This window comes from Oryctolagus cuniculus, chromosome 3 (genome assembly GCF_051225735.1).
Source record: "Oryctolagus cuniculus isolate XC-2025 breed Fujian yellow rabbit chromosome 3, ASM5122573v1, whole genome shotgun sequence".
NCBI classification, from domain to species: domain Eukaryota; kingdom Metazoa; phylum Chordata; class Mammalia; order Lagomorpha; family Leporidae; genus Oryctolagus; species Oryctolagus cuniculus.
The window spans coordinates 62,452,090-62,477,411 of record NC_142869.1 but is presented as its reverse complement, the minus strand read 5'-3'; the positions used below and the strand labels follow the sequence as shown (position 1 = coordinate 62,477,411).

Sequence of the window (25,322 nt, the reverse complement as noted above, 5' to 3'; positions counted from 1 at the left end):
TTATGTCTGTCAAGTTATTATTTTAGTATTAGCATTTGTAAAAAGAGATACAATGCACTTACAGACCATTTCGTTTCTAATACTGCTGCATATTCAAACACATTCCTGCAACAAGTCGTAAGCTGCATTCCAGCAAGGGGATGAATGTGTTGTTGAATATTTGTTGTAACTGAATAACTTCTATAGAGATGGACCTTTTCCTTCATTTATTATAAATGGCTAAAAATACAATGCTAAAACCTGATTGCATGCTTTTTCTATAGGAATGGAGCAAAATAATAGACATGGTACAAAGAGGCCAATTGCATTTTTTTATTCTCTTCAAATGAAAGCAAAAAAAAAAAAACTAATTGATATACATGGCAACCTTGTGTACGCTGTAATCTGTTCCTGTTTTACAGACTCTGGGGCCAAAAGTAATTTTTAAGAATGTAAAGATCCTTAGTCATTTTGGAAATCAGTTGTAAATGCTCACCATTTTCGTCTCTCGTCATAATAACGCCGGAAGACTGTGAGGGCGGGCTTATCGTTCCAACAGCATTTCTTGCAATTATTCTGAACTCATATCGATCTCCAGGACTAAGTCCTGTAACTGTGTACTGGCATTCACTGACGTCGGTGAAGTTGCATCTAACCCAGCGATCATCTCCTTGCCGCTTCTCAATGCTGTAGGCCACGATCTTACTGCCTCCATCACGCAATGGCGGGTTCCATTTAAGTGTGATGGTTTCCCGGGTAACATCAATGTAGTCGGGAGTTCCAGGTGGGTCTGCAAAACCATAAGGAAGTTACATGCATCACTAGCCCTTAATCTTATGAGTAGAAGAAAAATAAATCCACTATCTCATAGCCATTATTTTCAACTTTGTTTCATAGTTTTCATTTCCCTTGCTTTAGATGACTTGTTCTCTAGCAACAAGAAGATATGGGAGAAGGTATACAGGGGAGAAAAGCAGTGTCTGATTTTATTCTTTCCAACATGTTCATTTGTGAAATTAAATATATTTGAATAATAACCACTTACCTACTGGGGAAACAGCTAAGGTGAATTTGCTTGGGTCACTCGGTGAGCTTAGGCCAGCTGAATTTTCAGCATATACACGGAATTGGTAATCCAGGCCTTCTATTAGTCCAGTGGCTCTATATTCTCTTCCAGATATTGGTGACATGTTAATTCTCTGCCAGAGGATGCTATTTCTTTCTTTCTTTTCCACGTGGAATCCAGTAACTTCTGAACCACCGTCGTAAACTGGAGCATCCCAAGTTAGTGACATGCCATCAGAAGTCACATTGTATATGACTGGCTTTCCCGGGGGGCCTGGAATCCTGAACTGGTGTTTTGCCACAATAATGCTCGAGACAAGTGGTTCACTGACTCCATATCTGTTTTCTGCTCTTACTCTAAACTGGTATTCTGCATCTTTGACCAGATTAGGAACTTTGAAAGTTGTCCTGGCGACACTTGAACACACCATCTTCCAGTTAGTTTGTGACGTCTCCCGCTTCTCAATGCTGTAACAGGTGATTTCTCCCCCTCCATCATCTTCTGGCACATCCCAGGACATGATGACACTGTCAGCTTTGATCTCATCAAATCGAATGGGTCCTTTGGGTTTCGATGGTGGGCCGAGAGTGATGATGGTAATGGGGGATGCAATTCTACAGACTGCATTGTCAAGGATAATGGTGTATTTTCCTCCATGCTCCTTCTTGACATTCTTAATACTCAATGTGATTTTGTTTTCAGTTTTACTGAAACGAACATACTCACTTTCTTTCAATGGCAAACCATCTTTCAGCCAACTGATAGATGGTTTGGGCTTCCCTTTGTAAGGTAATTCAAGGTGCACATTATGGCCAATTCTCACAGCAATTTGTGCACCAGGGATTTCTGACAGGTCAACTTCAGGTGTAATTACAAGTTCTTTCACTGTAAGTGGCCCAATCGTGACACCGTCACTCAGCCCTTTTTCATTTTTGGCACACACTTTGAATTCCAGAACGGACTGTTCTTTAAGTTGTCCAATCTCAATTTCACATGTCTTGGTTATGCCAGCATATGACCACGTTTGTTCACCTTTGCCTTTTCTTTCCACAACGTAGTCTGTGATGACACTACCACCATCAAAGTCAGGTTTGGTCCAGCTTAAGGTAACAGATGTCTTTGTTGAATCTTTCATCGAGAGATCTCTAATAGGAGCTGGTACTTCTGCAGCCTTCACTGGCTCTGTAGTTTCACAGGGTTCTCCAATTCCAATTTCATTTTCTGCAAGAACTCTGAAGAAGAATGGAGTTTTCTCTGACAAATCCATGATCTTAAAGGATGTACTGGAGCACTTGTGTGACACGGAAGACCACGTTCTCTTCGTGGCATCTCTCTTTTCAATGACGTAGTTAATTATGGGTGATCCACCATCAATGAGAGGAGGATCCCAGAACAAAGTAACTGTGCCTCGGGAAACATGTTTAATCTGTAGTTTCTGGCAGGCAGCTGGTGTATCAAGCACTTTAACGCTCACGGTTGAAGACTTCGCTTGACCAACTCCATTTTCTATTGTCAGGATATATTTTCCTGTATCATTGCGAGTAACTTGAGGAATAATGAGTAATGAAGATGAATCAGTGTTTTGAATGCTGTATCTGGCATCAGTACCAAGATTCTTCTCATCTTTTCTCCATGTGACAGTAGGTGGAGGTCTGCCTTTAAAGGGAATCAACACTTGCACATCTTCACCAGCTTTAGCGATAATAGAGGTTCTGAGAGCCACATCGAGGTCAATCTCTGGTTCCTCTGTAGAGACAAAATGGACATACACAGTGAATTTTAAAAGCAAGATGATGAGTGATTTCCTGAAAGTACTCTAATAGAAAAGCTTAAATATAATCACATGAGTAGGTACATACCGAGTATATCTTTAGCTTGTGCAGGTTCTGTCATTGTAATAGGTTCTCCTTGACCAGCACAGTTCACTGCGGCTACCTGGAAGTAGTAGTTCACTCCATGCGTGAGGTTCGATACCACATATTCTGTAGTTCTGACTTCTCCTTTAGTAGAGACGATAGTCCATTCCTCTTCTTCTTCTTTTCTCATCTGGACAACATATCCAGTAACAGCACTGCCCCCGTCATAGACAGGTTTACTCCAGCTCAAAGTGATGGATGACTTAGTTGAATCTGCAATCCTTATCTTAGCAGGTGGCCCTGGAGGATCTAGAATGGCCATGAACAATATGGTAATTACACAATCATGTACAATTTAGTCGTACAAAAGAAGACATAGGTGAAGAATGTGGTGTACATGGGCACTTACCAATAGGATCAGCAGCCTTGTAGAAGTCTGATGGTTCAGAAAATGGACCCTGGCCAGCGGCATTTATGGCACAAACTCGGTACTGATAGTCATTGTTTTCTGTAAGTCCTGTCACTTTCTGTCTGGTGTCACGGATTGTCTCCTTTAGCACCTTAAACCATCCTAGACTCTTCTTGTCTCGTTTTTCAAGGAAATAGCCACTTATTTCATTACCACCATCTGCAATTGGCCTGTTCCACACAACAGTCATTGAATTCTTAGTGATCTTTGTCACCTCTGGTATGCTTGGTGGTCCAGGTGTAACTGTTTAGAAAGGACAAGATAAATGAGTTTCAAAGGATCAACGTTACTGACAAATTCTTTTGATTTTCAAATTCTATGCATGATTGTTAGTTTCATTTATTATGCTTATATTTTCCACCTTATGAAAAGGATGGCAACAAGACAATATGTGATACAAAGGAAAATCATCTTAAGAAAACATATTCATGGGCTACAATAATTATATTTATTTTTTAAAAGTTTCCATGTGTTTTGTTGCAGTTTTCTTATGCAATCACACTTACCAAAAGCATTCTTGGCCACAACTGGGTCAGATTCCAGTGGCTCGCCGATTCCATATTTGTTCACAGCTCGGACTCGGAAGATATATTCATTTCCTTTGATAATCTTGGTGGTTGTAATGATGCACTCTTCCAAATTTTCAGACACCATCGACCACACAACACGGCTTGTCTCACGCTTCTCTATGATGTAGTGAGTGATTTTTGCACCGCCGTCGTCAGCTGGCGGCCGCCAGAGAAGGGTTATCTTTTCCGCAGTGACGGTCTTGAATTCAATTGGTCCACCTGGAGGTCCCGGTTTGTCTGACAAAGAGTGAAATAGTATGTTAGTATTTTGGAAAAGCTTAGTAATGTAAAAGGCTAAGCTTTAAGCAAAGAAAATATGACGTTGGTCTGTATTTAGCACTCACCAAGGATCTGCACTCTGATGGTGGCTGAGGCTGAGCCCATGGCATTCCTTAGTTTTAATTCATAGCATCCACTGTTAAGGCGAGTAGCATCTTTGATGAGTATGGATGCAAGGTCAGTGGTATTTTCCACACACACCAGTGCATTGGTTTGTAATTCTTTATCATCTTTGTACCACTCAATTGTAGGCTCAGGTTTGCCAGAGATGCCAGCTCTGAGCTTCACAGATGTACCTGCTCTGTATTTAACAACTTCTGTGTATTCTAGAGGCAAATCAATTACAGGTCCACCTGCAAGAAACACAGATGGGAGATATTTAAAACATTACAAGGATGAAAAAAATCATTGTTGCCATAGTGTCAAAATCAGATCATTGGTCCTTATTTAATTATACACACATATACACAGAATAGTTCTGATCCTATTTACCTATTTTAAATATTTACATTTTACAAACCCTTTTTCTATCTCAGATGTGGAAGAATGTGAATAAGCTCTGTACTCCCAGTGACACTGCACTGATTGCACATTAAGTGCCTTTTAAATGTAATTTAAAGTCTATTAGGTATTTTATTCCAGTGGTGAAATGGAATGCGGTAGTGAGAACATCAGTGAAGATGGTGTATTTTACATTTTCTTTCACTACAGTGCTTAGCTCCGGCCATTGCAGCTATCTGGGGAGTGAACCAGCAGATGGAAGCCCTCTCTCTCTCTGCCTGAGCCTTTGCCTCTCTGTAACTCTTCTTTTCAAATAAATAAATAAATCTTTTTTTTTTCTTTTAAAAGAGTAGCCTTGGGATTCTTAGCAGGAGAATGGGAGTGGATACTTTCCCCAGACATGCTAGTGGCTGGATTTCCTCCATGAAAGTGGAAAACTTTTACAAAAGATGCCCCAGGGTACCTGACTCTCTGACATTTTAGTTTTCAACTACTGTTGACTATGTCACTTACTTTCCAGAATGGTTGAAGATACGCGTTTTGGACTGACAGTGATGTATAGAGGGCTCTGTAGACTACCCATTTGAACCCCCACTCCATCACTAATGAGCTGCTTTTCCCTGGAAAAATTTCTTAGGTGCTCTAAATCTCAGTTTCTCTTCAGTAAAATGGGCTAATCTGAGGACTGTTAGAACTAAGGGAGAGAATTAATAAGTATTACCTAAGAAGTGTTAACGGCTGCTAATACTATCATCATCAAAGTCAGTGCTTAGTCTTTCACTAAAGACGAATATTCTCTGGGGATTCAATCCTGCTTTTCATTACCGACTTTGATCATTTAAAATATAATGAAAGCACCAACTTTATCATCACTCACAAAATGTTGGAGTTGGAAAGGCCCTTCGATAACCTTTAGTACAAACCTCCACAGTAAACTGTTACAGCTAAGCCAAGAAGTCCAGAGAGGTTAAGGAATATTCCTAACACTCCCAGTTAGTTCCTAATTCTTTCCATAAACTCAATTAAGGCACATGGTAAAAGTTATGAGAGTGAGGGGGTAATATGGAGTGAGCTGGCTGTTGAGATTCAAAGTGTTAAAGCTGCTTACCATAAGAATCGATGCAGGTAACGGGGCCCACAACCTCAGATGGGTTGCTGATGGAACCGACGGCATTCCTAGCAAAGACGCGGAATTCATACTGGGAGTTCTGAGTCAAACCAGAGACAACGAAGTGAGTCTCAATAACATTGGTGAAGCTGGCCTTGGCCCATCTGCCATCTGGAAGGTCACGTCTTTCCACAATGTAGCCTGTAATCTTGCTTCCTCCATCGAAAGCTGGTTGTTGCCACGAAAGGCTGACAGAGTTCTTTGAAATATCAGTGATACGAACATTTCTTGGGGGTTCTGTGGTAATAAGAGGAAATGTATTAGCAAAATATATGTCAGTTTATTTGGCTTTGCAGAAATAAGACTTGCAATTTTAAGTTACTAGAACTGTCTTTTCTCATGACAAATACATACCACAGGCATCAATGGCCAAGACTGGATCGGAAGCATGGCTGGGTTTCCCAATTCCTGCAGCGTTTTCTGCATACACCCTGAATTCATAGATAAGCCCGGCACTGATTGTTGTGACTTTGAAGTGAGTTGTACGGATGAGCAGCTTGTTGACTTTTTGCCATAGAATGCTATTTCTGTCCTTCATTTCCAGGTGATAGCCTGTGACTGCACTGCCTCCATTGGACACTGGCTCATGCCAGCCCACTGTGATGCTTTCTCGAGTAACGTTAGAGACCCAAGGTGTAGATGGTGGTCCAGGTGTTGCTAAACAAGAGGAAAAAAAAATTCCCATAATTCATGCAAACATTTAAAACACTACGGTAAATAAAACTCTTGAATCTTTGAAAAGTTTGACAACTTACTATATGGTAGTTTGACAACCACACAAGCTGAATCTATGTGGTCACTGATGCCAAAGCGGTTTTCTGCCTTAATGCGGAATTGGTATTCCTCTCCTGTGGTCAGTTTCATGATTTTAATTGTGGTTCTGGCCACCGTTGCCGACACTTCAGTCCATGCCGCGGTGCTTGTTTCTCTCTTGAGTACAATGTAGTTGGTAACCTGACTTCCGCCATCGTACTTAGGTGGCTCCCATTTGAGAGTCACACTTTGTTCCGTTATATCACTAATAGCAACAGGGCCAGTTGGAGGACCAGGCCTGTCCAGCACGACGATGTTAATGAAAGCTTTGGTTGTTCCAGTGGAGTTGGCAGCAGTGATCTCATACCTTCCTGCATCACCTGCAACACTCTCTTTGAGATTGATGGTCAGGTTCTCGGCAGTAATTTCAGTATTAAATCTCATGGTTGCCTTCAGGGGCATGCCATCTCTTGATAAGGTCACTTTGGGCAGTGGCTTTCCAGAAATTGGAATGTCCACTTTAAGATTTGAACCAGCTCTAACATATACAGTGTGACTTGGGAAATTCTTCATATCAATTTCGGGTGGTTCTGAAAAATAACAGTAAGGAAAATGAAGGTGAAAAAGACTTTCTAAATATTAACTTAAATCCATGCAAATCATTTTGCCTCTGTGTAAAATCAGACGTACCTAGCTGCTCCTTAACAAGAACAGGAAGCAGAAGCTCTCTTGGGTCACTCAGGCCGGCTTGATTTTCAGCAAAGACTCGGAAGAAGTATTCTGAATTCTCCCTCAGGCCAGAGACAACATGATGGGTTGACTTCACCACTGCACATTTAACCCAGTTTTTCTGTCCTTTTTCTAGTGCTTCAACAACATAGTGAACAATTCTGCTTCCACCATCATGTTCGGGCTTCAACCACATCAGGGAAACACTATCTTTGGATACACTTGTTACTCCAAGTTTTTCAGGAGGACTTGGTTTTTCTAAGAAAATAAAGTATCAAAGGAAAGGGAAGAATTATAATTTAAGTGCATTTTTCATACATTGTCAAAAGAAAACTTTTAAATGAAAGCCATATATGTACATTGCATCTGATTTTTTTCATATGATCAGTTTGGTTCCTGAGCCAACCAAAGCTTATACAAGCTACATTGTTACATACTATAGCGTTCACATTCAAATTAAATTTCAAGTGACGAGAATAAATAAGACTTATCTCAAATCCATGTGCATGGAAAGGAAGAATAAGATACAAAATCTTGCAAGAAACTTCATCATAATGGTTTCTGCACATGCATAGATATTCAGTTATATTCAATTATACTTAATTTCAATTTATGTTGAATTTCTAGTTACACAAATATCTATTTTTGTAATCACTAAAAAACTTTGTCTACTAGAGATGTGCTGTAGTGTGAATATTTCAGGGTATAAACCAAAGCATTTAAGATTAAATAATGACTGATCAGAGTGATTCACACTCTGTAATGAAATTAATACTGATTTTCCTTGTTCTTAAAACGTACCTGTTATTTTTACTCCTTCCTTTGTTTCAGCAGGGATGCCAACACCAAACTCGTTTTCTCCAGAGACTCTGAAGTAGTAAATAGCCCCCTCTTGTAAGCTGGTAACTTTGTAGGAGAGGCGGTTACAGTTGTTGGTCACAGAGACCCAAGCTTTCTTGCTGGCTTCACGTTTTTCTATGTGGTAGTTTTTCACTGGTGCCCCACCATCGTTTTCAGGAACATCCCAGGATAACACTGCAGACTCTTTGGTTACATCTTGTACAGAAATAGCAGCTGGAGGACCTGGGGAATCTAGCACTTTGACAACGAAGGTCAGTGAAGCAGCACTAAGGACGTTCTGAATTGTTAAAGTGTATTTTCCAGAATCACTTCTGTTGGCATTTTCAATGGTGAGTGATGTCCGAGAGTCTGTGGAATCGATGTAGGCTCTCGTGCGGAGGTCAGAGTCTGGTTTGCTCCACAGGACACTGGGTACCGGTCTTCCTCGGAAAGGCACAGTCATGGTAAACGAAGAACCAGCCTTGACAATCAAGGTCTTCCTCATTTCACTGTCAATATCAAATACAGGTTCTTCTTCCCTTTCCTTTGCTACCTGAGGGTCGGAGCTCTCACTGGGATCACTAGCACCGACCTTATTGACAGATCTTACTCTGAAAACATATTCAGCTCCTGTCGTTAGTCCACTGATGGTATATTCTGTGCCTCTTAGGCTCTGAATGGCAGTTTTCCAGTCTGTTTCATCAGATGTCTTGTATTCCACGGTGTATCCAGTTACTGGGGCACCACCGTCAAACAAGGGCTTCACCCAGCCAATAGTTATGCTGGTTTTGCCCGAGTCCACGATTTTGGGTTTAGATGGAGGAGAAGGTAAGAACACTGGGTCTTGTGCCCGAATTAAGGGAGAGGTTTCACTCGGAAGACTTAGGCCAGCAGCATTTTCAGCATAAACCTGATATTCATATTCACATCCTTCCCGAAGTCCTGTTGCTTTCACTCTCAGATCATAAACTGGTTTTTTGTTTACACGCACCCACCGCAGGCTGTTTTTCTCCCGTCTTTCGATGATATATCCGGAGATTTCACTGCCTCCGTCACTCTCAGGTCTGGACCAGCAAAGGGTCATGGAATCTTTGGTCACAGATGTAATTTCCAAAGATGTGGGTGGACTTGGAACTGTAAACGGATCCAGCGCCTTCACAGCCACACTCTCCAGGGACTCACCAACACCGTATTTGTTAACACCGGTTACTCTAAATATGTACTCATTGCCTTTGAGTAACTTCGTTACTTTACAGGATGTCGTCCTTAACTCTCCTTCACATATTGTCCACGCGAGACGGCTTGTTTCACGTTTTTCTACGATGTAATAGTCAATATCAGCACCACCATCTTCTTGGGGACGTCCCCAGGAAAGAGAGCATTTCTCAGAAGTGAGGCCATTTATTTCAAGTGGTCCTGCTGGTGGGCCAGGCTTATCAAGTACCTTACAGTTCACTGCCATAGATCGAGTTCCGGCAACATTCTTGACTGTGAGTACATACTGCCCAGTGTCACGTCTTACACAGTCCTTTACTGTTAGCACAGTGTGGTTGTCTGTTGAAACAATTTCTGTTCTTGCTCTTTCTTCAATTTCTACACCATCCTTGGCCCAGGAGATGACCGGCAAAGGTCGGCCTGCAACGTCTGCATCTATCTTAAGGACTTCTCCAGCTTTGACAACAATGACATCTCGGAACTTGACATCCATCATAATTCTTGGAGCCTCAACATCGTCTTTAACTGTAATAGGTCCGGTGGATTCTGATGGTTCGCTAACTGAATCAGCGGCATTCCTTGCAAAAACTCGGAATTCATAGCGCTGATCTTCAGTTAGTTCAGTTACCTCAAAGAATGTTTCCTGTACGTTAGTAAAGTTGCACTTCAGCCAGCGGCCATCTGGTAGTTCTCTACGTTCAATAATGTATCCTGTGATCTTAGCTCCACCATCATAATGTGGTTTAGACCATTTAAGTGACACTGATTTTCTCGTGATATTTGTGACTTCAGGTTGTCCCGGAGGGTCACAAGGATCTCTGGCAGGGACTGGTTCACAAGACTTACTGCATTTACCGATCCCAGCAATATTCTCAGCATATACACGATACTCATACATCAGTCCTTCATCAAGACCAGAGACCTTCATCTGAGTATCAGCAATGAGGATCTTATTTGCTTTCGACCAAAGAATGCTGCTTCTTTCTTTATATTCAAGGTGATAGCCAATGACTCGACTTCCTCCATCGTTAACTGGCACCTGCCAGCTTACGACCATGGTGGACTTTGTGGCATGAACAACTTTAGGGGTACCAGGAGGACCTGGAGGACTGAATGGATACTCTGCAACGATAGCTGAAGATTCACTGTAGGAGCTCTTTCCGTAGCGGTTTTCCGCACAGACACGGAACTGATACTCACTTCCTGTTGTCAGACGGACTATTTTAATGGATGTTCTTGCAACTGCTTGTGAGACCACGTGCCATGTTGTAGAAGTGGTTTCTCTCTTCTCAACGATGTAGTTGCTAATTTGGCAACCACCGTCATATTCTGGAGGAGTCCAAGAAATGGTTACATTGTCACAACTAACCTCATCAATGTGGATAGGTCCTAGTGGTCCTGGTTTGTCAAGGACAACTACAGTAATAGGAACTGTTAAGGATCCAGCGCTGTTTGAAACAGTTAGTTCATAAGTTCCAACATCTTCCCTTGAGGCTTCCTTAATAGTCAGTGATGTTACTGTCTTTGAAGAAGAAACATTGACTCTAGTTGTTTCTCTAAGAGTCTGACCATCTTTTTTCCAGCTTACAGTAGCTTGAGGTCTGCCTTTGAATGGTACATCAATCTTAAGTTGGTCTCTAGCCTTTACATTGAAAGTATGGAAAGGAAGCTCAACTGAAGGCTTTATTTCAATATCCCTTGCAATCACTGGCACTCCAAGTTGTCTTGGGTCGCTTCTTCCTTTTTCATTAACTGCAGAGACTCTGAAGACATACTCTTCTCCTGCAGTTAAGCCAGATATAGTTGCTTCTAGCGTCTTAACCTGTGTGCACATGCTCCATTTTTCACTTCCTTTAGTCTGCATTTCGACTACATAGCCAGTGATTTTGCTGCCACCGTCACTTTCTGGTTTCTCCCACTTAATTATAGCTGTATTACGGGTCACATCAACAAGAGTTACTCTTCCAGGTGGGAGGGGCGGTTCAGACACTTTAACGGGTTCAGTTGTTTCAGCTGGCAAGCCAATCCCATATTCGTTGGAAGCCAAAACTCGGAAGTAGTAAGAACATCCTTCTTGTAGGTTTTCAATTTTGAATGTATTCTTAGTGCAGTTGTTTGTAACGGTAGCATAGGCTTTTCTTGTAGTTTCTCGTTTTTCAACGATGTAGTTTGTAATCTTAGCTCCACCATCAATAAGTGGTGGTTCCCAGGACAATATTACCGAGTCTTTCTTCACTTCTTTTACAGTCAAATTCACAGGGGCACTTGGTGAGTCAAGAACTCTGACGTTGACAAAAGCTGTTTTGGAGCCACTGTTATTTTCTAATGTCAGATTATACCGACCACTGTCAAATCTGGTAACGTTGTCGATGACCAACATTGTATATGAGCTGGTCACCTCAATCTGGGCTCTGTCAGTGAGAATGCCTTCAGCTTTCTCCCATTTAACTTCAGGTTCTGGTCGACCTTTGATAGTGACAAATAAGCGTAAAGTAGCACTTGCACGCAGAATGACCACCTTTCTGAGATCAGCATCAAGTTCTATTTCTGGTGGCTCTACCCTTTCCTGAGCAACAACTGAACCAGGGATAGTGGCAGGTTCACCTACACCTTCAGAATTGAAGGCACAAATACGGAAATTATATTCGGTATTTTCTTTAAGCTTGGTCACTGTGAACTGCTTTCCTTGTACTCCTGTTGGTGGAGTGCAGGTTGTCCATTCATCAGCAGCTGCCTCTTTAGCCTCAATAACATAGCCTTTAACAGGTGCGCCACCATCATAAATTGGCTTACTCCAAGCCAGGGAGACTGAAGATCTCGATGTGTCTGTCACTTTTGGATTGCTTGGTGGACCTGGTGGGTACAAGGTGTCACATGCACGATAGAAAACAGATGGCTCACTAGGCTCACCCACACCAGCTGCATTTTCCGCGGCAACTCGGAATTCATAGGAATGGCCCTCAGTAAGGCCAGTTACCCTGAACCGGAGATCTGTAAGTGTTTTCTTGTTGCATTTGGTCCATCTAACGCCTTCCTTGTCTCGTTTTTCCAGAATGTAGCCTTCAATTTCAGCTCCTCCATCATCCACTGGGCGTGCCCATGTTACTACCATAGAATCTTTGGTGATTGCTGAAGCTTCCGGTGTTGATGGAGGACCAGGTGGCTTATAAGGATTACAGGCTATAACAGGCTCAGATTCCAGGGGCTCTCCTATTCCGTATTTATTCACAGCCATGACACGGAATATGTACTCGTTACCAGGCAGAAGTTTAGTGACTTTGTAGTTGAGGGCCTGTACTTCAGTCGAAACCTGGGTCCAGGAAAGTCTGCTCGTCTCTCTCTTTTCAATGATGTAATGTGAAATACTAGCACCCCCATCTTGCAGAGGAGGGTTCCATGCCAGGTAACACTTCTCTGCAGTAACTCCAGAAACCTTCAGAGGCCCCTCGGGTGGTCCTGGCCTGTCGAGTACCTTTACAGTGATTGGTATGGACTTGGTACCACCGACATTGCTGAGTTTCAGAACATACTGTCCTCCATCTGTCCGTATGCAATCTTTGACAACAAGAGTTGTTTTCTGAATAGTGGACTTAATTTCCATCCTGGCAGTTGTTTCTTCAAGCTCCTTCCCATCTTTCAGCCAAACAACATCGGGTATAGGTTTGCCGCGGATATCAGCTTCTAGAACAAAAGTCTCCCCAGCGTGAACAACAATGACGTCTTTATATTTTGGATCCAGTGAGGCATTTGGTGCATCAATTTCATCTCTAGCAGTAATGGCTCCACTACTTTCAGATGGTTCACTTAAGTTGCCAGCTGCATTTCTTGCAATTACTCTAAATTCGTATCTCTGGTCTTCTACAAGTCCACTCACTGTAAATTCGGTCTCTAATACATTGGTAAAACTGGCTTTCATCCAACGGCCATCAGGTAGATCTTTCTTTTCTACGATATAACCTGTTATTTTGCTACCACCATCATAGGCAGGTTTCTTCCATTTCAGTGTGACATTGTTTCTTGTAATGACAATGGCTTCAGGACGACCAGGTGGATCACATGGATCACGTGCAACAAAGCATTCGGACACTTTGCTAGGCTTGCCAATGCCAACGATGTTTTCAGCAGAAACTTTGAACTCATACTCAAGTCCTTCATCAAGCCCAGTTGTCTTGAATTTGGTGTCTTGAATGAGGGTCTTATTTACCTTGACCCATAGAATGCTGTTCTTTTCCTTCTGTTCAAGATGGTAGCCAAGAACTTTGCTGCCTCCGTCATTAACTGGCTCATGCCATTGCACAAGCATCTGATCTCTGGAGACTGATGTTACAAAAGGAGTTCCCGGTGGTCCAGGTTCTTTAAATGGATATTGTACAATAACTGGTTTAGAGTCCAGGGAAGTACTTTTTCCATACCTGTTCTCAGCATAAATTCTGAACTGGTACTCAGAGCCTGTTTTTAGTTTGGTTACTTTAATTGTTGTCCTTGCGACTGTGGCTGATACAATGTGCCAGGTGGTGGTGGTGGTGTCTCGCTTCTCTACAATGTAGTTGCTTATCTGGCAGCCACCAGTGTAAGCTGGAGGTTCCCAAGATAGAACCACAAAGTCGGCGCTAATTTCATCAAAGCGAACTGGCCCAACTGGAGGTCCAGGCTTTTCCAAAACAATAACGCTGAGGTTTTCTGTTGCCGTGCCTGCACTGTTTGTTGCCGTAATGGTGTACTTTCCAAAATCATCTTTGCTGCTTTCTTTAATGTGCAAAATTGTTGAAGTAGCCGTTTCTTCAACATTTACTCTTGTTGTCTGTCTCAGAGGTTCACCATCTTTGACCCAAGAAATTTCAGGTCTTGGCCGGCCTATCACTGGAATTTCTATTTTAAGATCTTCTCCAGCTTGTACACTGTATGTGTTAAATGGTAACTTAAAGCTGGGCTGTATAGTCAAGTCCTTGGCTATGACAGGAACACCAAGTACTCTTGGATCACTTTTCCCTTTCTCATTGTAAGCCTTCACCCGGAACTGGTATTCGTGTCCAGAACTCAAACCAGTAACAACTGCATTGCAGACTTTGGATTCAGCCACAACACTCCATTTTTCAGTTCCCTTGGGCTGCATTTCAACAACATACCCTAGGACTCTGCTACCACCATCATGTTCAGGTTTCTCCCACATGAGCGATGCACTGGTCTGGGATACGTCAGTGAGTGTCACCTTTCCTGGTGGGGAAGGAGGTTCAGCAGCTTTCACGGCATCAACGGTTTCCACCGGAACGCCAACCCCAAATTCATTTTCAGCCATCACTCTAAAGTAATAAATGGCTCCTTCTGTAAGATTCTCAACTTTAAAGCTTGTTTTGTTGCATTTACTGCTCACATTAGCATACGCTTTTCTTGTTGACTCACGTTTGTCAATAACATAGTTCTTGACCTTTGCTCCCCCATCAATGATGGGTGGTTCCCATACCAGAACGGCAGAATCTTTCTTCACTTCTTTGACTGCCAAATTCTGGGGTGGTCCTGGAGTGTCAAGAACTTTCACAGTTACAAAAGCAGTCTTGGTTCCACTGCTGTTTTCTAACTTGACGATGTATTTTCCAGCATCATTTCTATCACAGTTATCGATTGACAGTTGGGTAAAGTTTACTCCCTTTTCAACCTGGACCTTGTCTGTGAATTCACCTTCTTCTCGAGACCAAGTAATATCTGGTGTTGGACGACCTTTGAATGGAATGTGAATCCTGGCAGATCCACCAGCTCTGACAACAATTCCTTTCCTTAATTCAGAGTCAAGATCAAGTTCAGGTGCTTCAAGTTTATCTTCTGGTTTCACAGTACCAGGAACTGAAGCAGCCTCACCTAAACCAACTTTGTTCAGGGCACACACTCTTATTTTGTACTCTTGGTGTTCAATGAGTTTTGAAATTTCAAAGCGATTGGCTTTCAGTCCAGTCTGTGGGGTAACTATTTGCCATTCTTCCTCGTCTGCTTTACAGATTTCTATGATGTATCCCAGGACCTCACTGCCACCATCATAGATGGGTTTGCCCCAGGCCAGAGTAATTGAATTTTTAGTGGTATCTACAACGTGTGCGTTAGTGGGTGGTCCAGGTTTGAAGACAGGGTCACAAGCCTTATAATAAACTGTAGCTGGGCTTGGTTCTCCAACTCCAGCAGCATTTTCTGCGGAGACTCTGAATTCATACTCGTGATCTTCTGTTAATCCTGTTACTCTGAAACGCAAGTCTGTAACACGGCGTTTATTGCATTTTATCCATCGAATGCCACTTCTGTCTCTCTTCTCTACAATGTAACCAGTAATCTCACTCCCACCATCACTGTCTGGACGGTTCCAACAGACGGTCATAGAGTCCTTGGCAATGTTTGTGACTTCCAAGCTTTTTGGTGGCCCAGGAACCACAAATGGATTTTTCATCAGTACTGGTGCAGATTCCAAAGGCTCTCCAACCCCATACTTGTTGACAGCCATTATGCGGAAAATATATTCGTTCCCTTCTAGGAGTTTGGTAATTTTCAGAGAATTGGTCACGACTTCCGAAGCAACAACAGTCCATGCGAGTCGACTGGTTTCTCGCTTTTCAACAACGTAGTGAGAGATGTCACTACCACCATCTTGAAGTGGTGGAGACCATGTTAAAGTGCATTTTTCACAGGTGACTCCAGTAACCTGGACTGGCCCTTCTGGAGGTCCTGGTCTATCTAATACTTTTACATTTACAGGGAATGACTTAGAACCTGCAACATTGGAGGCTCTTAAGATATACTGTCCACCATCAATTCTAATAGCATCCTTTACAATAAGTAAAGCCTTGAAATCTGTGTTCTTTATTTCACACCTAGCAGATTCTTCAACTTCCTTATCACCTCTTAACCATTCAATGGTGGGTAGGGGCTTTCCATGGACATCAGCCTCGAGCCTGAATGTTTCTCCAGCGTTTACCACAATTGTGTCTCTGAATTTTGGATCCATTGAAATTCTTGGGAGCTCGACCTCATCCTTGGCAGTTATTGGTCCAGTACTATCAGAGGGTTTACTCATTGTACCAGCTGCATTCTTTGCAATGACTCTGAATTCATATCTTTGATCTTCAGTAAGGCCTGACACAGTAAATTGAGTTTCGATGACATTGGTGAAGCTGGCTTTCATCCAGCGACCCTCAGGCAAATCACGTTTTTCTACGATGTAACCTGTGATCATGCTTCCACCGTCGTATACAGGTTTGGTCCATTGTAAAGTGATTTCATTTCTTTTAACTATTATTGCTTCTGGGGTTCCTGGTGGGTCACAGGGGTCTCTGGCTACATAGCATTCAGAATTCTTGCTTGCTTTGCCCACGCCAACAATATTTTCAGCATAAACTCTGAATTCGTACTCAATGCCTTCTTCAAGGTTCAGTGCTTTAAACTGTGTGTCATGAATAATACTTTTGTTGACTTTCGTCCACAGAATACTATTTCTTTCCTTTCTCTCCAGGTGATAACCTATGATAGGGCTTCCACCATTGTTGATCGGCTCATGCCACTGTACGACCATGGAGTCTTTCGAAGTGGCTGTAACAAATGGTGTGCCTGGAGGGCCTGGTTCTTTGTAGGGATATTGAGCTACAATTGGTTCAGAGTCCAAGGCAAAGCTTTGTCCATATCGGTTTTCAGCAAATATTCTGAATTGGTACTCTGTACCAGTTTTCAGTTTGGTCACTTTGAGTGTGGTTCTAGCAACAGTAGCAGAAACAACATCCCATACTGTGGTGGTTGTATCTCTTTTATGAACAATGTAGTTGGTGATCTGGCAGCCCCCTGTGTATAATGGAGGGTTCCAAGATAATGTAATACTTTCAGCACTGACTTCATCAAATTTAACAGGTCCTTTTGGAGGATCAGGTTTATCTAGAGTGATAATTTCTATGGATGCGGTTTTCTGACCAACAACGTTGGCAACTGTGATTCCATAGTGCCCACTATCATCCTTATGGGTTTCTTTAATACTGAGTGTGGTGAGGTCAAGTGAATCAGCAACATTGATTCTTGTGGTCTGCTTCAGTGGAAGACCATCTTTAGTCCAGGTAATGGTTGGCTTGGGACGTCCAGAAATTGGCACTTCTATTTTCAAATCTTGGCCAACCTGTACACTGTAACTGCTGAATGCTGGTTTTACATCGGGCTCAATGACCAGATCTTTGGCAACTATTGGAACTGCAAGGGACCTAGGATCACTTCTCCCCTTTTCATTTACAGCAACGACTCTAAAGAGATATTCTTCTCCTTGAGTTAGGTTGGTAATTACTGCTTCAAGGGACTTTACTCGCGCACACTCTGACCATTTCTCACTGTGTTTAGCTTGCATTTCCACAATGTATTGAATGATTTTACTGCCACCGTCATGTTCGGGCTTTGTCCAACTCAGAGAGACACTGTTTCTGGTGACATCATCTACAGTGATTTTTCCTGGAGGCTGTGGGACTTCTGCAACCTTAATTGGATCAGCAGTGCGGGCAGGAAGGCCGATACCATACTCGTTCTCAGCTGTGACTCTGAAGTAATAACTGCAACCCTCTTGGAGCTGATCGATTTTCCAAGAACTCTTATGGCAGTTTGTGACAACAGCTGCATAAGATTTTCTTGTGGCTTCGCGTTTCTCAACAATGTAATTTTTAATTTTGGATCCCCCATCCAACAGAGGAGGTTCCCAGGTAATCGATACGGAGTCTTTGGTGATTTCCGTGACTTTCAGGTTAACAGGTGGACTTGGTGTGTCCAGGACTCTCACAGTAACAAAGGCAGACTTTGTTCCACTGCTGTTTTCTAATGTGAGCGTGTATTTTCCACTATCATATCGGTTGACATTGTCAAGAACAAGAGAGGTGAAACTGCTGGTGCTGTCAATTATCGCTGCATCTCGGATTTCACCATCCACCTTCCCCCATTTAACTTCTGGAGTAGGACGACCCTTTATAGGAACAAATAACCTTAAGGAGCCACCAGCCCTTATATTTATAATTTTCCTGAGTTCGAGGTCCAGGTCAATGTCTGGTGCTTCCAGTTTTTCTTCAACTATAACGGGTCCAGGGACATCAGCATGGTCACCGACTCCAGCTTTATTCACAGCGCAGATACGGAAGTTGTATTCATGTTTTTCCAACAGCTTCTCTACTTCTATATTTGTTTTATTGATTCCAGTTGGTGGAGTACACATTGTCCATTCGCCAACACTCACATCACATTTTTCAACAATGTATCCTTGGATTTCACAGCCTCCATCATAGATTGGTTTGCTCCAAGAAAGGAAAACTGAAGATCTGGTAATATCCATGACTTTGGGGTTGTTTGGAGGTCCAGGTTTGTAAATAGGATCACAAGCCTTTTGGTAAGCAGAAGGAGGGCTTGGTTCACTAAGTCCTGCAGCATTCTCAGCTGAGACTCTGAATTCATAGTTGTGATTTTCTATGAGTCCAGTTACTCTCAAACGCAACTCCCCAATCAGTCGCTTGTGGCATCTTGTCCATCTAATGCCTTCCTTATCCCGTTTTTCAAGAACGTATCCAAGAATTTCACTGCCACCATCAGATGCTGGCCGTTCCCATACCACAATCATTGAGTCCTTGGTCACTGTGGTGACTTCTGGAGCTTTTGGGGCATCTGGCACTACAAATGGATTCTTGGCGATTACTGGCTCAGATTCGAGAGGCTCACCAACACCGTATTTGTTCACAGCCATTACACGGAAAATATATTCGTTGCCCTCAAGAAGCTTTGTGACCTTGCAGCTGAGGGTTTGCACATTGGCATCGACCACAGTCCAAACAAGGCGGCTGGTTTCTCTCCTTTCCACAATATAATTTATGATGTCGCTTCCACCGTCCTGAAGTGGCGGTTTCCAAGCTAGTGTGCATTTTTCGGCTGTAACTCCTGATATCACAATAGGTCCTTCAGGTGGCCCTGGTCTATCAAGAACCTTGACATTCACAGTAACCGATCTCTCTCCTGCCACATTTTGGGCTTTCAGTACGTAATTTCCACTGTCAACACGGAATGCATCCTTTACACTGAGACTTGTGGCAAAGTCCGTGCTCTTTATTTCTAGTCGAGCTGTGTTCGAGAGCTCCTGATCACCTTTAATCCACTGAGTGGTTGGTATCGGTTTGCCATAAATATCTGCATCAATCCTGAATGACTCACCAGCGTGAACCACTATCGTGTCTTTGTACTTTGGATCCATGCTTATTCGAGGTGGATCTATCTCATCTCTTGCTGTTATGGCGCCCGTGCTCTCTGACGGCTCACTAAACACTCCTGCAGCGTTTCGAGCTATAACCCGGAACTCATATCTATGGTCTTCAACCAGGCCGGTTACTTCAAACTGAGTGTCCATGATATTTGTAAAACTGGCTTTCATCCAGCGGCCATCAGGTAATTCTTTCTTCTCGACAACGTAACCAGTGATCTTGCTTCCACCATCATAGGTGGGCTTCTTCCACTGAAGAGTCACAGAATTCCTTGTGACAATGATCGCCTCTGGCCGTCCTGGTGGGTCACATGGATCACGAGCTACATAACATTCTGAGACTTTACTTGGCTTGCCAATACCCACAATGTTCTCTGCAGAGACTCTAAATTCATATTCAATGCCTTCTTCCAGTCCAGTTGTCTTAAACTTGGTTTGAGGAATAGGTGTCTTATTCAGCTTAACCCAGAGGATGCTATTTCTCTCCTTGCGTTCTAGATGATAGCCAATGACTCTGCTCCCACCGTCATTGACTGGCTCATTCCATTGCACTTCCATGCTGTCTCTCGAGGAGAGTGTGACAAATGGTGTGCCAGGAGGACCAGGGACTTTGAATGGATACTGGGCTACAATAGGCTCCGAATTGAGGTAGGTACTCTTCCCATACCTGTTTTCAGCTGCAATTCTAAACTGATATTCACATCCAGTCTTTAATCTGGAAGCCTTTATTGTTGTCCTTGCAACTGTAGCTGACACAATTTGCCAGGTGGTTGTGGAAGTGTCTCGTTTCTCAACAATGTAATTGTTGATAGAACTTCCGCCATCATACTTTGGTGGTTCCCAGGAAATCGTAATACTATCTGCTGTCACTTCATCCATTTTAACTGGTCCAGTAGGAGGCCCTGGTTTGTCAAGGACGATGACATTAAGGGTTTCAGTAGCTTCACCAGCTGAGTTGCTCAGTTTGACTACATAGTGGCCAACATCTTCTCGGCAGGCTTCCTTTATTGACAGTAGTGAACTATTTTCCGTGCTCTCTGCATTTACTCGAGTTGTTTGTTTCAGTGGTACATCATCTTTATGCCAGGTTACAGTAGGTGTAGGGCGCCCAATGAATGGAACGTCAATTTTCAGGTCTTCACCTGCTAGTACAGTGAACGTATTGAATAGGAGTTTGAAGGCTGGTGGGATGACAAGATCTTTGGCAATTACTGGCACGCTCAATTGGCGAGGATCACTGATGCCCTTTTCATTCTGAGCTGAAACACGGAAAGAATATTCTTCACCCTGGATCAGCCCAGTTATAGTGGCTTCCGTGACTTTCACTGTGGCACACGTGGCCCACTTATCACTGCCTTTGCTTTGCATCTCCACGATGTAGCCCAGGATTCGACTGCCTCCATCATGCTCTGGTTTCTCCCAGGAGAGTGACACGCTATTTCTTGTGACATCCACCAGAGTTATCTTTCCTGGAGGAAGAGGCCGTTCTGATGCTTTCACAGATTCTGCAGTTTCAGCAGGCAGCCCAATGCCATATTCATTTTCTGCAAGAACCCTAAAATAGTAACTGCTGCCTTCCTGAAGCTGGTCTACCTTCCAGGAGGTCTTGTGGCAGTTTGTTGCAACAGTAGAATAGGCTTTTCTTGTTGACTCTCGCTTCTCCACAATGTAATTCTTTATTTTTGAGCCTCCATCAAGGAGAGGGGGATCCCATGTCAATGTGACAGATGTCTTAGTGACCTCCTTTACCTTAAGATCCTGTGGAGGGCCTGGTGTATCCAGTACTCTAACATTGACAAATGCAGACTTGCTGCCTGAGCTGTTTTCTACAGTTAGTATGTATTTGCCACTGTCGAATCTGTTTACATTCCCAACAATAAGCAGGGTGTAGGAGCTTGTGGATTCAATGCTAGCTTTGTCCAACGATTCCCCATGTTCCCGGGTCCACTTCACCTCGGGTGCAGGCCTTCCTTTGATGGGAACAAAAAGTCGCAGAGTGCAACAGGCTCTTATGACAACAAGTTTGCGCAGGTCAGCGTCCAGTTCAATTTCGGGAGGCAGCATTCTGTCTTCAGCCTTTGGAGTACCAGGAACCAGGGCAGGTTCCCCAAGTCCTTCAGAATTCATGGCGTAGATGCGGATTTTATATTCCTGATTCTCTACAAGGTTGGTGATGGTGTAAGAGGTTGCTTTGAGCCCAGCTGGTGGAGTGACGATCTTCCATTCATCTTCCTCTGGCAGGGCAATCTCAACCATATACCCAGTGATTTCTGAACCCCCGTCATAGATAGGTTTATTCCAAGCAATTGAAATGGATGATCTGCTTGTATCTAGGACACGTGGGTTGCCTGGTGGGCCAGGTTTAAACACGGCATCACAAGCTTTGTAAAATGGACTGGTAGCACTTGGTGCACTAATGCCAGCAGCATTTTCAGCCATAATCCTGAACTCGTATTCATGTCCTTCTGTCAGTCCAGATACTTTAAATCTTAAATCAGTAACAGTTTTCTTGTTGCATTTCACCCAGCGCTGCCCAGCTTTGTCACGCCGTTCCACAATATAATTGATGATTTCGCTTCCACCATCAGAATCGGGATGTCCCCAGCAGACAACCATGGAATCTTTAGTGATGGTTGTAACTTCAGGGTTCTTAGGTGGGTCAGGAGGTCCATAAGGATTCACTGCAAGCACAGGCTCAGATTCCAGTGGCTCTCCAACTCCATATTTATTTACAGCCATGACACGGAATATGTACTCATTGCCTTTTAAGAGTTTAGTGACTTTCAGTTTTGTTACTTGGACTTCTGAGGCTACATTGGTCCATGCCAATCTGCTGGTCTCACGTTTCTGTACTATGTAATGCTCAATTTTGGCACCTCCATCATCCAGCGGAGGCAACCATGATAAGACACACTTCTCTGAGGTCACCTCGGATACAGCTAAAGGTCCTTCGGGTGGACCTGGTCTGTCGAGAACTTTGACATTGAAAATGTGTTTGGCAAAACCACCAGGATTAGTTGCTGTAAGGATGTAAGCACCACTATCCCTTCTTGATGAATCCTTGTTTATCAGATATGTAGAGAAATCTGCAATTTTTATTTCTAATTTTCCTGTGCCTTCCAATTCCTTTCCATCCTTGGTCCATTCCATGGTTGGAGGAGGGCGCCCTGAAACATCAGCTTCCAGCTTGAATGCTTCACCTGCCTTTAATATAACTGTGTCCTTAAACCTCACATCTACCAGTATCCTCGGTGCTTCAACGTCATCCCTGCATGTGATGGCATCCGAGGGCTCAGAGGGTGGACTGATAGCCCCCGCAGCATTTTTGGCAATCACACGGAATTCGTATGCAGCATCTTCTGTTAGGCCACTGACTGTAAATTCATTCTCCAAAATGTTGCTGAAGTTGGCCTTCAGCCAGCGTCCATTAGGAAGATCTCTCTTTTCTACGATGTAACTAGTGATTTTAAAGCCTCCGGTATATTCAGGCTTAGCCCATTTAAGTGTCACTGTGTGTCTAGTAATATTTAGAGGTATTGGTTTCCCAGGTGGGTCAATGGGATCCAGGGCAAGCACAGGTTCTGATGGCTTGCTTGGCTTGCTTTTGCCTGCCATGTTTTCTGCAATCACTCGGAATTCATAAGCAATGCCATCCGTAAGTCCACTTGATTTAAAGATGTTGCCTGGTACTAATGCTTTGCTCACAGTCTGCCAGAGAATACCGTTTCGTTCTTTTCTTTCAACATGGTAGCCTAAAATGGGGCTTCCACCATCCGAGAGTGGCTCATGCCAGCTAATCGTCATGGAATCCTTGGTGACTGCAGTTACCTGAGGGGTACCAGGGGGTCCAGGAACCTTAAATGGATAGTTGGCAACTATAGATGCTGATGTGATGCCTGGTCCAACTCCATATCTATTTTGAGCTTTCACACGGAATTGATACTCCACCCCAGTAGTGAGGCGAGTGGCTTTATAGGTAGTGCGTATAACAGTCGTTGCTAACTCGACCCAGGTAGTACTGTCAGTCTGTCGCATTTCAATGACATAGTTGCTGATTGGTACACCCCCATCATTCTCAGGTGGTTCCCAAGAGAAGGTTACAAAATCAGACGAGACTTCATCAAATTTGATTGGTCCAGTAGGTGGCCCTGGGATATCATGGACTTGAATGGTGATAACATCGCCCACCTCTCCTACGATGTTCTTTGCTGTCAATGGATAGGGCCCACTGTCACTTCTGACACACTCGCTTATATTTAAGATGGTTGAAGTTGCCGTATTTTCAACATTAACTCTCTGTGTCTGCTTAAGAACCTGGTCTCCTTTTTTCCATGTCACTGTGGGCTTCGGTCGACCAAGCACTGGAATTTCGACTTTGATATTGTCCCCAGCTTTGGCGATGACCAACTTTTGATAGATGCCCCGGAGGTCCAACTCTGGCAGCATTGTCTGCTCCTTGACTATGACGGGCCTACTTTCTCGAGGTGCACTTCTTCCTGCACTGTTCACAGCCATCACTTGGAAGGTATATTCCTCGCCTTCAGTGAGATTCCTCACAACACATTCTAACCCTTTCACGGTTGTGATGTGGGTCCACTGGTCAGAACCTTTTCTCTGGGCTTCAATCACATAGCCGGTGATCTTGCTACCACCGTCATGTTTAGGTTTAGGCCAGGCCAAGCTGACGGTGCTCTTAGTTATGTCCATGATGTTAAGGCTGTCTGGTGGGGAAGGTGCTTCAGAGGCTTTTACTGGTTCTTTAGTTTCTGATGGCTCACCAATTCCGTATTCATTTTCCGCCATCACCCTGAAGAAGTATTCACAGCCTTCAGACAGGCCGGTAACTTTATATGTACACTTGTGGCACTTGGTGGTGACTGTGGAATACGATTTCCTTGTTGCCTCACGTTTCTCCACAATATAGTTTGTTATGCGTGAACCCCCATCTATCAGAGGGAGGTCCCAGTGCAGGGTGACGCTGTCCTTCGTGATGTCTGTAGGCCTCAGATTAAGGACAGGGCCTGGTGTATCCAAGACTCTGACATTAACAAAACCACTTTTCTTCCCAGCAGGGTTTTCAATGGTCATCACAAATTTTCCAGTGTCATATCTGTTACATTCTGGAATAATCAGAAGAGTGAATGATTCTGTATTTTCGATGTTGGCTCGGGTCTTCAGATTGATGTCATCTTTGGTCCAGGTCACTTCAGGAGCAGGACGGCCTTTAATTGGCACAAAAATTCTAATGCTGAGTCCTGCTCTAACGACCAGTGTTCTTCGGAGCTCAGCATCCAGTTCAAAATCAGGAGCCATTTCCCGTTCTACGATTTCAACATCTGGAATCACAGCTGGCTCCCCAACACCTGCATCATTGATGGCACTGATTCTAAAATTATATTTTTCTTTAGTATGAAGATCAGGGACGACAAATTCAGTGATTCTGAGTGCAGGGCCTGTGGTGTCTTTTACCCAGGTCTCATCTCCTACTTTTTGGTGCTCTACAACATAGCCGGTGATTTCAAGTCCACCGTCATAATGAGGCTTGCCCCATGCTAAAGAAGCAGATTTCTTGGTAGTATCAGTGACCCGTGCATTTGAAGGTGGTCCTGGAGGATCTGAAAAGAAACAAAGCCACAGAAGTGTATGTTAACGAGCTTGGCT

The 25,322-nt window shown here is 43.4% G+C and overlaps 1 protein-coding gene across 50 annotated transcripts in view; it reads right to left on the bottom strand.

The window, feature by feature from the left end:
- TTN (titin) overlaps positions 1-25,322 on the bottom strand; it is a 272,404-nt gene that overhangs the window by 23,507 nt on the left and 223,575 nt on the right. For all 50 annotated transcript variants that reach the window (XM_070070523.2, XM_070070550.2, XM_070070524.2 and 47 more), the window contains 11 exons: positions 8,171-25,276; positions 7,331-7,627; positions 6,643-7,230; positions 6,242-6,544; positions 5,828-6,124; positions 4,284-4,571; positions 3,877-4,176; positions 3,311-3,613; positions 2,905-3,210; positions 1,025-2,791; positions 476-769 (listed from right to left, as the gene is read on the bottom strand). In XM_070070523.2, the coding sequence (XP_069926624.2) occupies positions 476-769; positions 1,025-2,791; positions 2,905-3,210; positions 3,311-3,613; positions 3,877-4,176; positions 4,284-4,571; positions 5,828-6,124; positions 6,242-6,544; positions 6,643-7,230; positions 7,331-7,627; positions 8,171-25,276 (21,849 nt within the window). The remainder of the gene's footprint in view (positions 1-475; positions 770-1,024; positions 2,792-2,904; positions 3,211-3,310; positions 3,614-3,876; positions 4,177-4,283; positions 4,572-5,827; positions 6,125-6,241; positions 6,545-6,642; positions 7,231-7,330; positions 7,628-8,170; positions 25,277-25,322) is intronic.